The 23,517-nt window shown below is 35.8% G+C and overlaps 1 protein-coding gene across 2 annotated transcripts in view; it reads right to left on the bottom strand.

Annotated features, from left to right (window-relative positions):
• Positions 1–1,241: 1,241 nt before the first annotated feature.
• The window catches only part of LOC128862799 (uncharacterized), a 122,123-nt gene continuing 99,847 nt past the window's right edge, over positions 1,242–23,517 (bottom strand). For both annotated transcript variants that reach the window (XM_054101541.1, XM_054101542.1), the window contains exon 4: positions 1,242–2,184. In XM_054101541.1, coding sequence (XP_053957516.1) covers positions 1,529–2,184 — 656 coding nt within the window. In that variant the 3' untranslated portion in view covers positions 1,242–1,528. The remainder of the gene's footprint in view (positions 2,185–23,517) is intronic.

The raw sequence follows: 23,517 nt of genomic DNA, 5'->3' as shown, positions 1-23,517 counted from the left end.
ATATCGAGAGACGTTTGGTGGCGTGCATCTCTTCTTCAACGGCAGAAAAGAAAAGAAACAGGCGATTAAAAATGGATCTATTATGTTAGCCCTAAGTGTCGAACATGTTGGAGCCTGCCACGTGAACCAGGCCCATCGACAGCGAAAAAAATTTGGATGCTTCAAAGGTTATGTTGTGCATCTGGTGGGATGAGAAGTGTGTCAACTATTATGAACTCCTTGAACCATCTGAAACCATCACTGGCGATCCTTACCGACAGCAGCTAATGCGTTTGAATCGAGCTCTCAAAGAAAAGCGGCCGGAATCGGGCGGTAGACATGACAAACTGAATTTGCTGCATTACAACGCCAGGCCACACGTTGCTAAATCGGTACAGAAATATTTACAGGGAGTGAATTGGGAAATCTTGCACAATCATTGCACCTTCGCGTTACCAACTGTTCCGATCAATACAGTCAGCCCTTATTGGAGAGCGGTTCACTTCTTACGAGAGCATCGCAAACTGACTCAATGAATGGATCAAGTCAAAATAACTCGAATTTCGCGTCAGAGGCATCCGTATGCTGCTTGAAAGATTGAGTAAAGTTGTAGCTTCCAATGGCACATACCTCACATAATATCATTTTTTATTTGATTGAAGAAAGAACGGAACTTATTCCCATACCCAATACAAAAAACGAAATTTTTTTGCTTGAAACCTCCCGTTTTTCAACTGGTCGTTTAAGAGAAAATGCGCTTAGTGAAATCATACCAAATTTTTCTTATGTGTATTGCGTGCGTGAAAGAAAAGTTTTCTAAGAAACAAGTTTTTAATGCTGCCAAGTTTAGCTTCTACATTTTTGTGCTAATTGCAATAGTAAACTGAAATAAAAATGGATTTATAAGTACATATGTGCTAACACACATGCGGTATATATTGCGGTGTAAATTCATGACATACATACATATATATGTGAAAATAAAAACTAAAAAAATTTAACAAAAAAATTTTCCAATGGTTGGAAAAAAAAATAAAGTTTTTTAGTTGCGAAAACAAAAAAAGCAAAACTAATATATAATTTGTGATTAGGTTGTTACCAATAAAAGAAAATTATATATATTTCATTAAAATTAAGAACCACTAAAATATTTCAATTAATAAAATTAATTATTTTTTCTAAACAAAAATTTTTTTTCTAGCACATTTGGAAAGCATGCGCATTTGTGCTTAGCTAAATTGCTTTTGTTTTGAAATACAAATCGAAAATAAAATACACAACTGAAAATTTTAAATACTACAAAAGTTGAACATTTAAGTTACTGTCAAAAAAATAAGCAGTGTTTATGTACTGTTTGTTCGATTTAATGTTAAGTTTGACTTCTTTTTTTCTCTATTGACATTTAGCTTTTCATTCATAAGCGAATAGGCCAAATGCTGTGTTCGTATCGAAGTTACTGTGTGTTGTTGCATCTGTTGTCTTCTCAAATTTGTTAAACGAATTAAAATTTGTTCATTGTTCAAATGTTTCTTCTTCTCAAATTTTGCTGTTAATTTTCTTTTTTTTTTTGCAAAAAAACTTCCCAACTACTTACTGCTGGCATAAGCTGATCTGTACTTCTGACGCGAGTCACCTTATTTTTCGTTACGAGCCTCTTCACGAATCTCTCCACTTGGACGTTCCACTTCATGAAGGCCACATATGCTATGTAGATGCTGAAAAGTATGAGCGCTTCCCACCAAAAGATGAAATTATCGCGAAAAAAGTAAATGAGCACCAACAAACTGAGACTGTAGAAGGAGCAATCCCGAAAGAGTGGCCACCATGTCAGCGACAATATCGATTTGGAGAATAGCGCGCACATACCGATCACGAAGAGTATGTTGAAGACAGCTGAGCCGACAATTGTACCAATGCCCACATCATCGAACGAGATGAATACGCCAATGACACTGGTAAAGAGTTCGGGCGCACTGCCGCCGGCTGCCATGAACGTAGCGCCGGCTACATCGTCCGTGATGTCCAATTTCTCGATGATCACATCCAGGGAAGGCACGAAGAATTCATCGCACACAATGGCGAGCGCTACAAACATATAAATTACGCCGATTATGTGAAAGATAACAGCACCATTTTCCAGCTGCTCCTTTGTGAAGAGATCCTTGGGGAAGAGCGGCGCTTTCGTCACATTCGGATGGATGGTTTCTGTAATAAAAGAAGGAAAAAAGATATAATTAATTAGATTTTTTGCAAGAATTTTTGCCAAACTTATAAATGTATAAAATCGTGAGTAAAAGGTTACGTTCTTAGACTAAATTGATACGGAAGTCAATGTTGTGAAAATTCTTCAAAAACAGAAAAATATAAGAATTAGCGCTCCTCTTTTTCATATCAAGTTGAGCCGCATATAAAGAATTGCATTGAGCTCGGAATAAAAATTTTACATTAGGCCGTAGCCGAATGGATTGGTGCATGACTACCACCCAAGATGGATTTATTATAGGTGAAAGCATTCACCCAGCTGAAGGTATGGCTTACGTCAAAATGATATGCTTTGTTTGTATGTATTGGTATGTTTACATTCGTATTGTATTATATTTTGACTTGATGCTTGTACCAAAGGCAACAACAAATACATGTAGGATTTTACTTATATGTGGTTGCTGTCACCTATAATAAATTCGCCATGCTACCACCCGAGATTTCGAAACAAATAGTTTTAAGCATCAGTTTGTTGGGTCATCCTGTGCCACGAAAATGTCTTATAGGCCACTTCAAATCTTATTTTTGTGCAACGATTAGCTTAGATTTCAGTATTACAATGTTCTATAGAGCTCTAGAGTGATCGCCGTAGCCGAGTGGCTTGGTGCGTGACTACCATCCGGAAGTGCGCAAGTTCGAATCTCGGTGCATAAAACGGCACAATGATAGAAACATTTTTTTTTTAAATAGCGGTCGCACCTCGGCAGGCAATGCCAAACCTCCGAGTGTATTCTGCTATGAAAAAGTTCCTCATAAAATCATTTGCCGTTTGGAGTCGGCTTAAAACTGTGGGTCCGTCGCTTTCTGGAACAATATCAAGACGCACACCAGGAATAAATAGAGCGGAAGAGGAGCTCGGCCAAACACCTAACAGAAGTGTACGCACCAATTATTTATTTTCATTTTTTTCTGTGCACACTCAAGCAAAGAAATTTTTTTCCTTCCTAAAGTCGGCTGACCTGAGAGTCGACTTTGCAAAATTTCATAGCATTTTTTTAGATGCAACTTTTTTTGTAAAAATTACTAGTTAAAATAAATTACTAGTTTCATTCTTCTTCCTCTGCTCATGTGGCGCTGCAACCGTGTATCGGTTGAGGCCGAATCCAAAACAAAGCTCCGGCTGTTTCTGTTCTGCGCTCGCTGCTGCCAGTTTGAAATCTCGAGAGTTGACGGACCTTACAGCACTTGGTCTTTTTAATGGATATGTGACCTTCCTATTCTTCGTATTTTCTTTTTATGGTACCGTATCGTAGATTCGCCTTGCTTGGAGCGTCTTCGTGCATACGGGTGACATGGTCAAGCCAGCGTAGTCGCTATATTTACACACGCTTAACTATGGCCATGCCCCTATTTAGCTCCCGCAGCTCGCTGTTCCACCGCACACGATACTCGTCACCAAGAGGGAGGCGACCAAAGATCTCTTGGAGAATTTTTCTATCGAAGGCTTTTTCATCTGCTGTTGACATCGTTCATGCTTCTACGCCATATAGCAGAACAGGAATGATAAGCCTTTAGTAGAGTGTCAGTTTGGTGCTTCGAGAAAGAGCTGAACTGCTCAATTGTCTACTGAGCCCAAATTAACACCTGTTAGCAAGAGTTATTCTCCGTTTGATCTCCAGGCTAACGTCATTTTTTTTGTCCATGCTGGTCCTAAGGTAGACACAGTCCTTCACAACCTCGAATTGTTGGTTATCCACAAAGTAAACGAAAAGTTGATCAATAACGGAGAGCTGGCAGAGTACTTGAACATTGCTTAAGGATCCGTTATGCACTTTGCAGTTAATGATTTAAGTTTGCGCCGTGTTGCTGCAAAGACAGTGGCAAAGCACTTGGATTTGAAGCAAAAAAGCGACCGCATTGACATATCGTCCAAAGATATGACCAAAGACTCCGACTCAACATTCATCAAACGCATTGCTACCGGAGACGAGGCGTGGGTTTATGAATATGACACGCAAGCCAGACATCAGCTGAGTGAGTGGATAGCTTCGAGTGAGCCAAAATCAAAAAAATCACGCCATTTTCAGTCAAAAGAGAGATCAAAGCGATGCTCAAGGTTTTCATGGATTACAACTGTATTGTCGGCCATGAATTATTACCAGAAGGTCAGACAGTTAATAAGAACTATTATTTGGGCGTTATAAGATGTTTAAATGAAGCAATTCGCCAAAAAAAGAAAGGATTGTGGGAAAACAGGATTTCCTGGATTTTGCGCAATGATAACGCACCGTCCCACAATTCCATCATTATAAGTGAATTTGGTTCAAAGTTCAAGTGCAGAGTGGGCGGAGGTGTATATTCTGAACATCTGAGGATCTCCTTCAGAATACAGCAGACAACCTCAAAGGTAGGCATGAAATGCCACGCATCTCCTAACGAGATGGCTGAGTCATTTCATCTAATGATAACATGGGTTCCTGGCCATCGCGACATTGAGGGTAACTACAGAGCCGATGAACTAGCGAAAATCGGTACCAAATTGACTCATAAGTACATGATATAGGTATACCCTTGCACACATGTAAACTACGTATCCTCAAAGAAAGTGTAAGAGTAGCGGCTGAAAGATGACGTAATGAAGCCACTGGCAAAATCGCCCGACAGCTGTGGCCGACTCTCAATGCTAAACGCGCGGAACTTCTACTAAGATGAGATAACCACAGTCTTAACACACTGATTTCAGTTATTACGGGGCACTGTCTAATCGGTGGGCCCCCCCAGAGAATGGGTGTGCAAGCACATGACTTCTGCAGAAGTTGTCTAGACGACGAAGAGGAAGAGACGATCCCGCACCTTCTGTGTCACTGTGCTGCTCTAGCTTGGGTAGATAATCCTTTAATGAGATAATGAATTAAGCAATGGGTCATGAGCTTGAGTGTGTGGAAAACCGCTTTAACCTAACCTAACCAACGTGAATTTTTGACCAAGAACGAAATGACTCGCTGTGATTTTTTTATTTATTTCTGTTTAATCGAGTCAAAACCCCACTTTGGCGAGCTCATTTTAACGCAAGGAAGTAATGAAACATTTGGAGACGGCTCTGACTGCTTTGGCCGAAAATAGCGTTCCAGAAATGTTTCGAGAGCTGGATCAAATGCAGACATAAGTGCGTTGCAGGCGATAATATCGCTTTTGAGAATTTAAACTTTTATTTTGAATTTTCCGAACATATTTCGGAAACTTTTTTATCAAGATGGTGCATAGAAGAAATTCTTTCGTTTAGTAAATTATAATTTTTTTTGTTAATGGTCGAGTGAACTCTCTTTCAAGCAAAAACAGGAAAAGCTATCAATTTTAATTAGTCGTATTTATCGAATACTCTCATTTTATAAAAAACTAATATGGAGCTCAATGCCAGTTATTGATTATTACAAGGAATATTTATCATACACAGAAATAATAAAAAAATACCTTGAAAGCATTTAAGTGAGAAAAAATATTAAGAAAAAAATTCCTTTACACACATCTTTCTGTAAATGGTAGGCATAAGTATGCGCATTAGGGTGTAGTGATTTTTTTAACCACTTTTGGCAGACCTGCAGGAAGTTAACTATCTATCTTCAAAGTAAGTGTGCACAAAACTATTGGCCTTTTCGCATGTTAAGAGGTGCTTTGCACTTCACTTCACTTTGCAAAATTATTTATTCATACATACACTTGAGTTCAATATAATATATGGGACCAAAGAGTACAGCCTGATTATCACCCTAAACGCCAGAAATGCATTTAACTCTGCAAACTTAGACGCCATAGAGCGAGTTGGGGTCTCATCGTGCCTGAGGAGAATATTGCGCAGCTACTTTGATGGCCGAATTCTATGGTACAGTACATCAAAGGAACGAAAAAAGGTTGAAAGTGGCTTTTCCCAGGGCTCGGTTCTCGGGTCATTGCTGTGGCATATAATATACGACGGAATCCTCCGTGCCAATATTCCTAAGGAAACTAATGTATTTGGCTTCGCCTACGAAATTACGGTTGTGGTAACTGCTAAAACTTTAGACGACATCCGCCATAACGCGTCCTTATATAAGACTCTTTTAGAATCGGTGACTTCAACATATAGACCATTCCCGCAATCTAATACTTGGGAATAATGATGGATAAAAGGCTGTATTTTAAAGAACACCACGCTAACGAAAAAGCACCCCCCACTACAACGGCGTTGTCGAGGCTGATGTTAAACGTACGAGGACCAAAACAAAATCGCCGTCAGCTCCTAGCTAATGTCGTGAAAAGTCAAATTTTGTATGGAACACCATTTTGGGCGAACAAAACGCATATATACATCATACCTTCGAGGTCTACGGTCTACCTACCGGTTGTGGGGACTACGCATATGTAACGCATTTAAAATGGTGGTCGACGATGCACCCTTAGTAATATCTGACATGTACCCGCTAGACATATAAGCAGAGGAAGCTGCCAAAATAATGAGAACACGAGGTCTATAAGCTCGTCTACTCGTGTGCAGTTACGAGAAGTCTGCTTCGAAGAGTAGCAAACGAGATGGAATAACTCCATAAAACGGCGTTGGACGCACAAATGCATTCCCAACCTAAAACTTTGGCTAACAAGGCCACACGGAGAGTGAACTTTTACTTGACTCAGTTTTTGAGTGGGTATGGATGCTTCAAAGCATAAATATGAACCACGACACAATCCCTATTGCGACTACTGCGATGAAACCGTTTTAGAGGTCATTCACCACCTATTCTTCACATGCTCCCGCTTCCCTTCTGCAAAAGAAAAACTTCTTACAACTTTTGGAGAACCTCCTTCGCCGGAAACATTCGTGCATCATATGTGGAGCTCGAAAGAAAAGTTTAGATTATTGGCCGATATTATAAAAGAGATAAGGTATCTAGGAAGACTGCGACACAGTGGCGACGGCAATCGCCTTCCCTGTCCTGAAGTACCACTTGACGATAGTCCCTCGGCAAGAGGTGATGAAAATGAACAGGATCAACCTGGTTTCAGGAGGCCACGTACCCTTACGTCTACGCCTATGAAAAAAAAACAAAAAAAATCATGTATTCACTTTAAGTTGTTGTTAAAGCTGACTTTGATGTCAGAGCGTTTTGATTTCCTTCTGAGATTTATAAGGCTATTTAATGTTATTGAGATATCTGGAGACATGAAATGACTTTTAGTCAGGAAAATTTGGAATAAGGAAAGATGACTTCTGGAATGAGATTTAATGGAAATGTTGCTTACTGACGAATATACAAGGTGGAGCCCAAAATAAACAAGACTAAGCTAAATAAGTAACGACAGGAGCTTTGTTCTGAAAACTTCGAATTAATTTATTCAAAATAGTCCCCTCTGACCTACGCGACCTATGTAAAAGCTTTTCGAAAGAGTGTTTCAGGTCATTACCTGGAATGTCCTTCAGGATGTCAGTACAAGCCTTTTGGATGGCCTCTACGGGCGCAAAACGTTTTCCTTTCATGGCCAAATCCAATTTTCCGAATAGGTAGAAGTCACAGGGAGCCATATAAGGCGAATACGATGAGCGATTGATGGTAAAAATCGATTTGTAGTCAAAAGATCAGTCACAAGAGTGGATCGATGAGATGGTGAATTATCAGGGAATCGACGAATGCGATGCAACAAACGCTTCAAAACGTCAAGATAGAAAATTTAATTGACGGTTTGGCCTGTTGGCACGAACTCCTTGTGGACAATTTCCTTGGCATCGTAAAAACAAATGAGCATCGACTTGATTTTTGACTTCTCCAAACGCAATTTTTTGGGTGATGGCTTGTTTGGGGCCTTCCATTCGGCACTTTGACGCTTAGTTTAAACATAAAATAAATAAAATATCCGCATACAAAAGCTCCACCTTAATGTACCATATACATACATATAAGCATATAAAAACGCACTGCATATCAATTCGTACCAATATTTCCACTTATAAATGAATGTCCATAATATGGCTTTCTGACCAAATTTGTAAAAAACGAAATAAATAAAATTTTCAACACTACATTAAAATTATTTATGCCGCCATATTTGAGTTGATGATAATGAACTTTTTTATTTCTTAAATATGGTGACTGAGGCCACCCACGCGCCATCAAAAGCGCGCGCTTATGTAGCATAAAGCAGGTAAAATCATTTCGCCTTTTTATTATAATCACTTTCAGATGGAAATAAAGCTCTGCCTGTGTTTTTACAGACTGAAAATAATAATTTTTGATTGTATAATATATATTTTTAATGTAATTTGCACACAAAAATATTCAAAAATTTCACGACAAATGCATATTTTTATATTGAACGAGAAATAACGAATTGTAGACTAGGCTTGCAGGTATTTTCTCAATATTAAATTGGTTTTATTATCTACTTATACTAGCTAATACCCGGCATGCGTTGCTATGCCTCAATAAAAAAAAAATATGTATAAAAAATAAAATAAAACAAATATATAAAAAAATAGAAAAACTATAATTATTAAAAATATTAAGCAAAAGTATTTTTATTAAGTTTTTATTTCAATCCAGCGTTAAAGAACATTTTTGGCCTTCCCACTTGGGGCATAGGTAAACAATTTTTATGGAGTAACAAGTCTATAGTAACCTGTGAATGTTTAGGTGGACAGAGGAAACATTTTTTATTATTTAAAGAATTTTGTGCTGTATTCCATTTGCTTTCGCATTCCGTCTTTAGCCGAGCTCATCCTCTTATTTGTAGTGTGCGTCTTGATATTTTTCCACAAATGGAGGGACCCACATTTGTATACCACCCCCAAACGACAGATGGTTTTTTATTAAGAAATTTTTCGTGGCAGAAATACACTCGGAGATTTGCCATTGCCTGCCGAACGGCTACCGCTATTAGAAAAAACTGTTTCTATTATTTGTTGTTTCGTACCCAGATTTCGTACCTGTGCACTTCTAACCCATTCGGCTACTGCTGCCGCCTTAATTCCTGAATTAAATTATGCTAAATATCTTAACCATCGGTGACTGCAAGTTAAGGGTTTAATTTAGTAATACTAACTCGGGGATCTATCGCCAAAATACCCTCACTTGACATAGCTCTCGATTTTCGACAAATTTTCGTTTTCCTGCTATACTTAAATTCAAGAAATGCAGCACTGGCTCGCGTAATAAAATATTTTTTTTTTTGATGTCCGGAGTTTAAAAAACATAAATAAAAAGTTAGCGTCACAAGAAAGGCTATACTACCTATTGACCAGTTTTGACTAAAAACATGTCAAACATTTGTTATATGGAGGGAAAAACCTAATGCCGTCAGCAGAAAAAATGGTCAAAAATCAACGCGATTTTTGAGTCACTTGAAACTTGTATTTTATTGTCTAAAGTTCAATGAACTATAAAACTGCATATTCAAAATTTTTGCGGAAATTCTGATTAAAAGGTTTGGAATTCTGATTAAAAGTTTTGAAATTTTGAAGAAAATCTGCCAAATTTTCATAAATTTTTGCGCAACGTTTGAAAGGAAAATTGTTATATGGTTATTGCTGTTGGGTAGGTAGGTCTATTTCACCTAGAAGTTCCAGTCTGGCATTCCCTAAGTAGTACTAAAGTGTCATTCTGATACCATTATGAGACTTCCAACAGGCAGATATTTACAACCAACCAGAGCTGTTGATGTAATGGAGAAGATTGATGGGATTTAAGATGGCGAACTGTCCGTGACTGTCGAAAAAAGAAGCACCAAATGACATTAATTGTCTAGCTGCCCGAATATTTAAAGGGAAACCGCTCAACAGTCTCATTCTCTGAATGGTCACCACAGCTTTTAAAATGGACATTAAATAGTAAACCTAGTTTTTCTGCCCGTGTACCGATCGTCCAATGAGCGGTAAACACAGCTATGAGTTTGGAAATTGAATGTCGAGAAGTCTAAAGGACATTCTTAGTCCTCCGTCTATTGTCCTGTGGCCAAAGACTTTTCGAAATACCACACGGCAATTTTAAGGAAACAGAACTGGCTGATAGATAGAGAGAGATAACCCGTGCTCCGACTCCCGATACCGTCCTGAAGCCGAAGCCGTCAGTGAAGACAAAGGTACGGTATGAACTGTATTTATAAAAAAATATTAGTTAAACAAAATTATTGGAACTAAAAAATAAATAGTCAAAACTTGTGTTGGTACACTTTCTTTTGACGCGCACTGTAAGTCTGAAGTGTTTAGAATATCAGCAAAATTTGAGCTCTACATATGTGGAAAAAAGTTTCCTTCCGGGCATACATACGAGTATATTGTAATTTATTACTTTGCTTATTATGAAATATGACGATTTAGTAATTGCTCTCAATACATTGCTGCACTTTTTTTTACCAAATAAAACGAAATTTCTTAGTTGTCTTAGGGACCACCGATTAGTATTCATCAGTATGCTCCTTTTACTGAATGTAAGGCGACTTCGATTCGCCACTATACCTCATGAAACTGGTGTAAGTTACTATTTCAATGCTGCCAACACTTCTTTCTGATATTTGCCAAGTTTCATTAGACCGTGTTCATACAGAGCAAATTTTGTTGCTTCAACTTTGGGAATTCTTTTTTGGAGTTGCCTATCGTATTCGCATACCTTGGAATTATTAGTTTTTAGTCAACAACAGTATTGAGAAAAACGGGGACACAGAGGGGGTTGCACGGGGATACGAGTTGAAGCAAAAAATGTTTCCTTGTATGAAAGCAGTCTTACTAATACGCATTGAGTGATTCCAAGCAAATGTAAGTTTTGGAAGCTCTTCTCCATGTTTATTTAATGCAGTGGCTTCTTCTCTTCACCACTTGCTAATACTTTAATACTTGGCGAATTGAAACCGCCTTCGGTTTTTTAACAGGTGGCAGCTCCAATCAAAAATTTATTAAAAAAAATTGTGTTTATATCTTTCGTTTGTAACCCATATATTACTATTCTACTTAATTTATTTCTTTATTACATTGAATTCAAAACCCTTTAAAACAGATGGAAATTATCTCCAAAAATGTTTTCTAAAATAAAGTTTCATGTGGCCCCCATATTTTAATGCTATAATTATTTATTATTAATAATTTATTGTACTGAATTTAGTTTTTAAATGCTGGCAACTCCACTTAAAAAAATGTTCATATATTTTTTGCTTGGCAATATTTTTATACTTTAGTTATTTATAGTTAATTATTTATTCTATGGAATTTAGTTTCTAAACTGTTTACGGGGACAGATACCTGTAAAATTTCGAAAAAAAAAATGTTTTTCATAAAATGTGGGCAATACGATAAGTACGATAAATGTAGATATACTAAGAGGCTCGGGTGGCCTAACAGTAAATATTCGCACAGGGTACCTAGATGGGTGTATTATCACCACTAATGTGAAACTTAGTAGATAATAGATAAGTTCTTGATGGAATTAGACAGCAACGGAGTTGTCGCTATGCTACGACACAGTCATAATACGAATATGTAGACGGAAATTCGAAGAGACTCTAAGTAACAGAATTCAATTAGTTTTAAAACTAATTAGAAAGTGATGTGAAAAGGTGCGGCTGAAGACAAATCAAGCAAGAACGACCATCGTATCATTCAAAAAAAAATACAAACTCAAGCATTTTAAGCCAATTTGCTTAGGTGGTGGAATTGGCGTAAAAATGCAAAAGGAAGTAAATTTTCTGGGTATAACATTTAACGGCAAATTACTATGGCAGGCAATCATAGAAGAGATGGCGAGATAGACCATTAGAGTATTCACGACGATGCAAGAAAAAGATGGGAAAAATACTTAATACTTAAAACACTTAATACTTAAAATTACGACATTTTTTTCATAAAATGTTAATATAATCCTTTAAGAATATGTCAAAAAATTTTTAGAACGTAAATTTAAGCACATCTTATATTATAGATCGTCAACCGTGACGACTCTATTCTTTGCGTTCGAGCGCTGGGAGAGAAATTTTCATGTATTCAAACTTTAGACGCGTTTTTCTCAAAACTATATTTTTCGAATTGCCGTACACGACAACTCGAAAAATTATTGACCGATCTCAATGAAATTTTGCACACGTCTTTCTTATGATATTACTTTCTATGTGAATTTACAAGTTTACGAAAATTTTTCGAAAAAATTATTCCTTAGAAGTAAAAATAGTAAGAAAACTCGACCCAAAATCCATTTTTTTTTTCAAACATTTTATTTCGCGAATTTTTTTTCCATTTGCTTTTAATTCATATAGAAATTATGACATTAATAAACAAAAATTTTGGTTTTTTGTATTCAGGTCACTGACGTCGATGCTACAATGCCCGCCGATTAAGAAGCCCCGCTGCGACCTTCCTGGAAGAATTGAGTGTGCATCCACCATTTTAAATGATTAAAATAAAAAAACTTATATTATTTTAATGTATAAATAAATTGTATGCCAATTTTGAAAAAAAACATATTGACTTCTTCATTTTAAATAATTTTAATGAATATCAGGGAAAATATGGCCGTTTACAGGTATCTGTCCCCTTAAAGTATATTAAATTCATTTTATTATTTTTACTTCAACTTAATTTTTCCAACAGGTGGCAACTTTCTTATAAATTGCCTATTTTTTAGTCCGAGTCATAAGCTATCACTGTGAAAAATTGCATACAAATCCGTCCAGTCGCTTTGTCGTGATTGAATCGCAAACTATCAAACGCCCAAACATCCAAACTCTCAAACCCGCAAGCATATCAACTTACAAACTTACACATTTACAATACCAATAGAATTATTAAGCAAAGTATGATTTTTTTTCTTTGTTTGTTTTGAATTTTATTTGCTTGCTCAAATTTGTTTGCATATTTGCATTTGGCTTTTACTTTGCGGCCGCAGCACAACAAAGATCAGTCATCAAAATACATACCACAAATATGTACATACATACATACATATAAACACATATATGTAACTAACAACTATTGTACTTAAATATTATGATTCTAAGAAACAACAAAAGAGTTCAAAAGAAGAATGGAGTGCTGATAAGGCCTCTGAAAATAATAAGAGAAGTGGCACAATTCCTGCAGTCTATGGCTCACTGCAATCACAAGAAGTGTTGTTGTAATATTATAAATATGTTTAAATGTATACCATATATGTATGTGCTTGTGTAAGACTATACATGCTCCGTAGGAAAAAAATGAGATAGCTAGTTGCAAATTTTATATTTTCTGAAAACAAGAGTGTTGCAAAATGAGCAAAATTCGAAAATTTTAAAGTGAACCTTTTGAAATTTTTCACTGAGAAATCAAGAACGTTGATTTGGACTGCTCCACCGTATAAAATTCTTGCCGTAAAAGTGCTATTTTGTTTGAGAATACTCAATGTTTCCCCATTGAATTTGGGAAGTGCTTTATCTCTCAATCTAATCTCAGGTTGAAGTCATGATGGAAATAATAATAAGTTGCTTTGCTCTCAGCGAATTTGACAATGAGTTACGTTGTTTTAGCACCAGTATGGCCAGATTACCATTTTCGTTACTTGATTTATGATGTTTTTTTGGTTATTTAGTCTCAGAGTTTTGTTCTTTATTCTTGATATTTTCTAGCCTGTTCTAATTAAATTGTTATGTTTATAATTATGTGAAATATACAATTTTTTAAAAATTAATTCAATAATTCACTCCACTTTATTTAGCTTTACTTTTTCAACATCTGGTCTCACTGCCCGCTTTTGCAGCTGTTGTTGGCGATCTTCTGCTTTCAGCAGTCAAATCTCTCTCTCGCTTACTGCAATGTTGCCTAGCTTTGGTTATAAAAACGGAATAAATTGCCCATTTAAGGAAAATAAAATACTAATATAAATTTTATTTGAATTACTTAAAGAACTTTGTATGCGTGACAAATTGTTTTTAAAATTTGCGTTTTTTTAAATAAAAGTGTTACGGTTATGTACAATTTAATTTATGAGTTTTTTGTTAAGAGAACGACTTTTTTGCTATACTCGTTTTGGTACTCCTTTTGTAAAAATGTCGTTATGGTTTCTTCAATATTATCTGGTATTTTTTTGCTTATTTTTACTATGCATTTTCCTCTTGATGCCCTATGTCCCACTAAGGATTTAGGACCGGAAGAAACGATTACACCTAAATGGTTTTAATTCGCATTCAATAAATTTAAACGCTTTTTAAAATGTGTCAAAAGGTTTCTAATGTTAAGAAGAGTTGAGAGAAGAAGATTTAATATTCTAATAAAACCTTAAAAGTAGGAAAATATTAAATTTTCACTTTCAAAATATCAAATTTTATAAGAACCAACAAATTTTCATTAACACTAAAATCTTCTCAAAATGACCTTTTTTAACATTCTTTTTCTAATAATACAGTTTTTTTTGACTTACAGTTTCGGGAGATTTAAATTTAAAAAAAATAAACAAACACCAAACTTAAAAATTTTCGCATTTTGTGTATAAAAAAGCACTAAATTTATTGCGAAGAGCAAATAGTTGGCAACACTACACAACTCAGCTAATACGATGACTCTCTGATGGGCGCAATTTTGTTTTTATCATTCTTGTGACTGACCTCTTCATTTCGAACTGTGCCCGCTCTCAAAATTTAACCTGCTCAAAAAATATATTCTTCTGGTGACCTCTCTGCAATTGAAGAAAGCATTAGAATTGAGTTCCACAAAATGCGCAAAAGCCGCACTCTTAAGATCTACTGCAGTTGGCAAAGACAGAAAAGACCAGGAGGGCGATCAACTCACAGCTCTCTTGGCGTTTGTTAAATTGGAAGTCCCAGCTTTACAGCTGGATAAAGAAATGGGAAAGAGTAAAGGAACAACCGTTGATCTATGGATTATACAAGTTTGCCACCGTGCAAGCGAGTCCAGGCCATGTATATTTTGTCAAAAACAAAATTGTTATTAAAAATACTGTCGGGGAGACATGACTGTCAGCGAACGTAAGGAACGAAGTAAACGAAATGCTATAAAGCGAAGGCAAATGTGTAAGGTGCGGGAATCGGAAGCACACAAACAGAAACAGCTAAAGGTAATGGACCTAATGCAATAATTGTAGTCGAAGACGTATAACTGCCGTGTGAGTGAAAGAAGGGCAAACACGAAAAGCTAAAACTACCACCAGCGATTTTAATGCTAACTTAAAAAATACGAACATCTTCCTAAAATGAATATTTTTCATACAGCTGCATATTGCTTTTACAGACTGCGACATGTAAGCGTGACTTGCAAAATTCAAAATTAGAGCTCTGTTATAAAAATATCCAAATGCTGCTTAATTGGTGTATCCTTTTCGCAATACGCGTTGTGCCATTTGTTAGTTTTGTGAGAAATTTAGAAAGCGTACTTTGTTTTTAGGAAATGAGTTCCGCGCATGAAAAACGATTTGAAGCAGTTTTCCTATGTACTCACCCTATAGGTCCAAAACTGTCACGTGCAAGTCGAAAAAGTTCATAAATAAATGGGTTCAACGGTACACCGAAATTAAAAATAACGGACGAGGCACAGATAAATAGAAATACCTCTCCAAAGCAAGATCAGACGATCATTGATTTGTTTGTGACAAAGCCGAACTTTTCCTTTGCGTAAAGCTGAGTTATTTTTATGGAAAAGTGTGTTTAAGGTATCCGAAGACACGAGTCGGGGATGTTTACGTACAGAAGTCCTCAAATTCCGGAACAAAAACCGCTACTTTCATTATCCCACCTGGAAAAGGACTTGGAATAGGACAAGCGGGGAATCTTCTTGTTGGGCGAATAGTTGCATACGTCAGTCCAGGTGTTCTGCTGATAATCAACAACTTCAACGAACTGTTAAACGTCCAGTTAAGGTTCATGTTTGGCGCTACTCCGTCGAAAAAGTCTGTTCATTTGTGTTTACCATCAATTTGAATGCAGATTTGATGAATAAAATTTACCGAAAAGCATCATTGCCATCAGATGCGAAGATATTTATGGATCTTACAAGAAGACAACGTTCCCAAGTATAGAAGTGGAAAATGTATGAAGTGGAAGCAGCAAAATTTGATTAATATGTTGCCAACGCTATTGTAAATGTTTAGGCGAGAGTTCAGCAAAAACTCAAAGGAAAACAAGCGCTTAAACAGTTATCAAGGCAAGTTCGGCTGATTTGGACCCGAGTACTTCCACAACTTGCGCAGAAATTAACACAAAGTATGGCTCAAAGATGTGCAGCCATTACAGCTACATTTTATTGAATATATTGCGTATTACATGTATTATAAGCTATCGAATAGGTTAAAAAGTTTCCTAGTCATGGGAGTCTATACTGGATCTCATGTACCGAATTTCGTAATACCTGAAAAATATTAAAAATTTTTTACTTCTACAGCGGAAGGTGATTGACCCTCCCAAACTAGTAAACTGACATTAAAAAGCGTATTTTTAAGGGGTTATATACCTTGTGAGCCCAAAAAAATGGACGATTGTCTATGTTTTAGAGCTTTTATTCAAATGAGGCATATATCATACTGAAGGGTAACTCTCAAAGAATACATTCAGGTGTTTTCATTTTAAAAAATGCTATTAAGAGGCTTTTTTAAAAGAGGCTTGCGGTGATCACGGTAGCGATTGAGCAGCTCAACTGAAATCAAAAAAATTAAATGATTATTGTAGAAAAATGGTTTTTAGTGAATCTGAACGGCGTATTTAACCAAACAAAATTTTTCTTGATATGAAAACCGCTTCGCCCCAAAAAAACGATTTTTGAGGGTTTGAAAAATCAAAAAAAATTTAATTCCAGCGAACTATGCAAATATTTATAAAAAGTGAACCGTTCAGATTCACAAGGTTGTAACTTCGAATAATTAAAAAAAGAGGTTGTCTGTAAAGTCGGTTTACTGACGATAGTTTAACGTGATAACGTCATAAGAAAATACTGATTGAATGGTTGCATTTTTCAAAAGAAAATTTTAATTTTATTTGTTTGATAGATATTTTGTATGGATATAGAGAATGAGTTAACGTTAACATAACATAACATAACATAACATAACATAACATAACATAACATAACATAACATAACATAACATAACATAACATAACATAACATAACATAACATAACATAACATAACATAACATAACATAACATAACATAACATAACATAACATAACATAACATAACATAACATAACATAACATAACATAACATAACATAACATAACATAACATAACATAACATAACATAACATAACATAACATAACATAACATAACATAACATAACATAACATAACATAACATAACATAACATAACATAACATAACATAACATAACATAACATAGCATAAAGCATTCACCAACAGCTTTCATTTGATACCCATATTGTACATACACGTCCGAAGGTTACCCGAGTCCACGTTTTGACCTATATCTCGAGACCCTATCTACCAATAGGTATTCAAACTATACGGAAATCATCTTCAATACCTACTTAACAATGTGTGTAAGTTTGGTTTAATTCGGTTCAAAGACACGGCGGGTCCACGTTTTGGCATATATTTCGAGACCCTAGTCATCAATAGGTATGAAAATTACCCCGTATTAAAGCACTTATCAACAGCTTTCATTTGATATCCATATTGTACAAACACATTCTAGGGTCCACGTTTTGGTCTCTATCTCGAGACCCTAGTCACGGAGTGGCATGAAAAATACTCTGGACTAAAGCATTCATCAACAGCTTCCATTTGATACCCATATTGTACATACACATCCGAAGGTTACCCGGGTCCACGTTTTGACCTATATCTCGAGCCCTATTTCCAAAATAAAATATAATCCATGTTACTCGTGGATGATGTAGCTTTCGAATGGTGAAAGAATTTTTAAAATCGGTCCAGTAGTTTTGAGCCTATTCATTACAAACAAACAAAGTTTTCCTCTTTATAATATTAGTATAGACAACATATCTTATAAGGTATATGGTAAATATTAAAATACATTTTTTCCTTCATATATAATAAAAAAATTAATAATTATAACATTAAAACAACAGGTATTATTAACAAACTTGGTTTTATTTTAAATTCTTCAAGTGAATCAAATTAATAATAATCAATAAGAAGGCATATGCAAATACAAATACGTGAATTTATATATGTACATATGCGCATATACATACATATATACGCTCACTTAAGTAGGAGAGAGCAAGATGTCGAACGTTGCCGTTCGTTTGCTTTGTTTGCTTTGTCGTTCGTTCCGCGCTCTCGCTTGCAGTTCATGCAATGCAATGAGCAAGGTAACGACAAATGAGCAAGGTAACTCTAATGAGCAAGGTAACACTAAAGAGCAAGGTAACACTAATGAGCAAGGTGACACTAAAGAGCAAGGTAACACTAAAGAGCAAGGTAACACTAATGAGCAAGGTAACTGCATATGAGCAAGGTAACACTAATGAGCAAGGTAACTACATATGAGCAAGGTAACACTAATATGAGCAAGGTAACACTAATGAGCAAGGTAACGACACATTTTTTCGTGCGTGCAGCCTGTTAAATCGAATTATAAGACGTTATCACGTCAAAAAAAGTTTATGCAAATCGGTCAAATAGTTTTTGATAAATAACGACTTCGAGATAATCGCGTCTAAAGTTTTGCGTGCACTTCATTTATGGATAAGTTCGCGCGCTTCCACGGTCTGTAACTTTCGTTCAAGTGCTACGATCTTTATGATTTTTTGAATTTATATTTTAAGATGATGTACTTTTAGAGCATGCCATAAAAAAATTTTCGATTTTTTAGTCCAACACAAGGTTATAACCCCTTAAACACAAGCCACTCATGCTTACAAACTCACTACAGCAATTCAATGGATTCTCAAATCAGAACTAATGGATTTCCCTGTAGGGTATGTATAAATAGGAGTAGGCCACACTTGTTTGATAATATATGTACATATAAAACAGCAAAAAGCAAGCGGAAATCTGCCGCCTTATCGGCAAACGTGTGTGAATATGTAGATAAATGTGTGTGGTACCACGCAAGTACGCGCGTACTTAAATAATGACTTATAAAATGAGGTTTTTTTCAAATATTTTTTGATTATATTACACTGTACGGAAAATTATTATATATACTTATATACATACATACATATGCATATTTAAGATAATGCCTAACAAGAGCGCCGTACTAAACATAAATACATTTGCCCATAAATATATCAAAGCGTAGATGTGCATCAACTCACACGCACATATACTTATGCACAAATATACATACGAGTACAAACATTTGAACATTATACAACATCTTCAGTAATCTTTAGTTATCATCCAACTCAATTCAAGTGACTCAATATATTCATTCAAATATTGGCTTGAGTGACTTCATTTGCGCGCTACATTGAAAGGGCGTGAACATTGTGATTCATTTGCAATTGAGGTGCAATTGTAGGTACTACCTACACACTGACAAGCGTGTGTGTATGTATATGCTTTTCAACTTATTAGCTTCTACATAAAGTCAATTTGTAAAGACACTCATTTGACTAGGAAATGGCGTTACACTTCCGTAAAGCAAATCATCTATTCGTATTGGATCTTGTATTGAATGTTTAATGTAAAGAATTTAATTATTTGCTGGAAACTTTTCTATAATAAACAATAGCTTATGCCCATCTTTTATACAGCACTTGGACTCACTAAACAAAAAAACTATTAATTTCCGATAGCAAAAGCGTATTAAGCCAATAAAGAGATGGCTTGATGACGTCGAAGCAGACTTGAAAGTGACGAGCGTTCGAAATTGGAAAAATGTAGCAAGAGGGAGAGTGAACTTATGGAAGATTGTTGATGAAGCTATGATTCCACCACAGAATGTGAAGCTAAGAAGAAGAAGAAGACGTGCAAGAATACGCCCAATTCACAAGAAAGGCCATAAAACAACTACAACGTATAAAATCCTTACATGGATTGTAAACAAAAGACTTATAGGCCACGAAGAAAGAGTTCTTCCGGAGTACCAATATGAATTTCGACATAGAAGATCAAAAATAGATCAACAGTTTTCTCTCAAACAGCCCTTGCCCATGGAAATATGTTTTGAGCACAAATATTTAATGCTGTTAACCCTCTAACCGTTTTTTTTAAATGACGATTTAAAATGCATACGAATTTCTTTTTCCGGTGAATTTAGCAGTCTGAATAATGTTGTAATACTGCAGATTAATAAAATTCCCGAAATGAGGAAATTAGAGAGGAAAAAAGTTTGACCGTCTGTAGACGGTCAAAACGGTTTGAGACAAAACAAATCAAATATGAAATCTGGTAAGCAATGTATTTTAATAATTCAATTAAAGTTAAAATATACTACATTGCAATGGTTTAAAATACAAATCATATTAAAAGATTATTAATGAACTTTATTTCGAGTGGAATTCCTTGAAGCAATTTTTGTTAGGCGTCAAACACAAGTTTATCTCACATTTCGAGCAATATATTTGAGTATCGGACTGTTTGCAATATTTGCATCTCCTTTTTCCTGATTTATCAAACATAGCGGGAATGTGTCCAGTGTTATCAAATCTGATGTCATCTATAGGTCTGACACACCTTCTTCCTTGGCTTGTAGTTGGCTGACAGGAGGTTGTTGATGGTCTCCCTACTTTCTTTGGAAGCGAAAAAGAACAAAGGCCACAAGCGATTTTCTCGCGGAAGTCTGGAAGATTAATTTTATCGCTTGGATTGACGCGATGGTAGAGTATATATGCATTTGTTACGGCCATATCGAGGAAATGGTAAAATATTCGGTTCATTGGGTTGTGTGTCTTAAGTCGGATGTGGTATCGTCCCATCAGTCCATCCATCAAATCAACCCCTCCCATGTGGGTATTGTACTCTTTTATTATTTGTGGGCAGTCTACTTCGATATACGATTTTTTTTTACGATCGTAACGTGGTAGTTTCGTTGAGACTGCTGTGGGGTTGGTCTTCAAAAGCGGCATCACCCCTACATATGTAGATGCAAGTCGAACTGCTCTGTTATCCTTCCATGTCACTGTTGAAATGTCCACACCATATGCTGCACCAACATACTCAACGGAATATCCCCTGCTCGAAACTGAATATTCTTCGTCTTTCTCACTTGGCAACTTTGAGTTTGGAATTCGATTAGAGCGAATAGTTCCCAAAGAAAAAATTCCTTTTGCACGCAGATAAACTAAAAGAGGCAGTGAGGTCAAAATACAAAATGTGATTTTGAAATTCAGGAATCGATTGGCTTAGGCGAACTACTACGTTTGCTGTGGGACCGAGGTCCGGTTCTCCTGGCAAAACAGTGTTATCGCCCGCTCCGATAAATACTTCAAACCTATACGCAAATCCAGAAGTATCGCATAAAACAAACAATTTTATACCCCACTTGTGCGGCTTATTCGGCATATATTGACGTAGACGATGCTTAGTTTTAGTTGCACACATTTGTTCGTCAACACAAAGGCGTGCTGTTTTTCAAACCTTTCATTAAACAGTTCCGCAATACGTCTGACGATACAACGGATCATAACCAGCAGTTCCTCTTTCCGCGCGTTGCTCTTTGTCAGCAAATGATAAGTAACGCTTTATATTTTCAAACTGCCTGCAAGACATTCCTTTCTTATTGGCTCAAATGCGTTTTTGCTCCAGTAGCTTTCCATGTTTGGATATCGGTACAGTGACATATACAACAAAATTCCTACAAATTTGTGAATATCTGCTTCTGTAGCTGAAAACGAAGTATTGACATTTTCCTGATGTACAGAACGATTTGTTTCCCTAACAATTAGGTCGACAATTTCTGAAGAAAAAAAGTATTTGAAAAATTGAAATGGCGTTTCTAAATTATTAATGAATGCTGGCAAAGATGTGTTGCCTCGAAATGCGATGTCGTTAACGTGAAGTTGTAATGACTTTTTCTTCCAACAAATTTTTTGAAATTCTTCCGATCTGATATCGATTTCCCCCACATTTTTGCAGCTAAATCCTCCGTTAGATGGAATTGACAAAGGTCCCTCGATTTCAATCACAGGAAGTGGAGATCGTGGTCGCTTTGATGGTTTAAAAGGTGTTGCTGCCGAGGTGGTAGGGGCTAGTTTCTCTTAAAAATTAAATCGAAATTCATTGTAAAGGAAAGTACAGAGTTTTCAGATATACATTGTTCAACAGAGCTGACATTCAAAGGCAAATCCAAAGCATTCAAAAATGCAGAGCTTGTGTTAGCTTCCTCCATTTCATCTAAGCACTTCAATATTACCCTATCGGTACTCTCCTCAATGAAATCATCAGGTTGAAAGTTAGGGTCAGAAATATCGTCGTCACTATCGAAGCCATCATCGTTCAGTTGCTCATCAACTGACATCATATATGCTTCTAACTCCTCATCCGACATCCTAGACAACTTACATTTTCTCTTTTTGTCCATTACTTGAAAAAATACGTTACAAAATAGCCGATATATAAATGAAAGTCATATTTGGTATGAATATGTAAAATTTCGCATTAACCGTTATGACCGTCTACAGACGGTCATCAGAAAATGCTAGAATAATACATATAACCTTCGGCTTACTCAAAGGAACATGATAGATTATCAAAATATATATTATTTTAAGCTTACCATAAAATTTTAAAGCATCAGCATAAGTAAAAATTGCAATTTCTTTCGAATCGTAACTTCGCCAGTTTTCAAAATAATTTATCTCACTTATCACACTGACCTGCAGCACTCCACTAGCGTGTGCGCTCAAAATAGAGAGAAAACTGAGATTGTTAGCTTCACTTCATAAAAAGCATACTCACAACAGTGCGGAGTAACGGTTTTTTATTCTAAAATAATATTTAAGGCGTAGTTGTTGGCAAAAAATTATTGACCGTCTACAGACGGTCTAAACGGTTAGAGGGTTAAGCTTGTGAAACACTCGTTCGTGAACTTCGACATGAGAAAAATATAAACCTCGGCTAACATATTCCGTTTTCGAGATAATTAAAAAATTTAAGGGTATGTAAATAAAAAACTGCTATGCATCCATTGAAAACCCCGTTATATTGTCTTATCTACCCATTAAAATATGTTTGCTTTCTTCTAATCTATTCATTACATTTACCTACATTTTGTTTAGAGTTTTCTATCAGGTAATACAAAGCAATATAAAAATATAAATCACAAATAAAAATAACTATTTTGTCTCATATTAGGAATTGTTTTATCAGCACCAATAATAAATACCAAACTGTATATGTACGAAGGTATGTTGACATATATTAGTAAAACAAAGTATGTGTTTGATGACAAAACAGTTTTAATTGCTAAAAATTA

The sequence above is a fragment of the Anastrepha ludens genome, chromosome 5 (genome assembly GCF_028408465.1).
Source record: "Anastrepha ludens isolate Willacy chromosome 5, idAnaLude1.1, whole genome shotgun sequence".
Lineage (NCBI taxonomy): Eukaryota > Metazoa > Arthropoda > Insecta > Diptera > Tephritidae > Anastrepha > Anastrepha ludens.
Note: the sequence above shows the minus strand (reverse complement) of the source record. Positions and strands in the feature narration are given on the sequence as shown.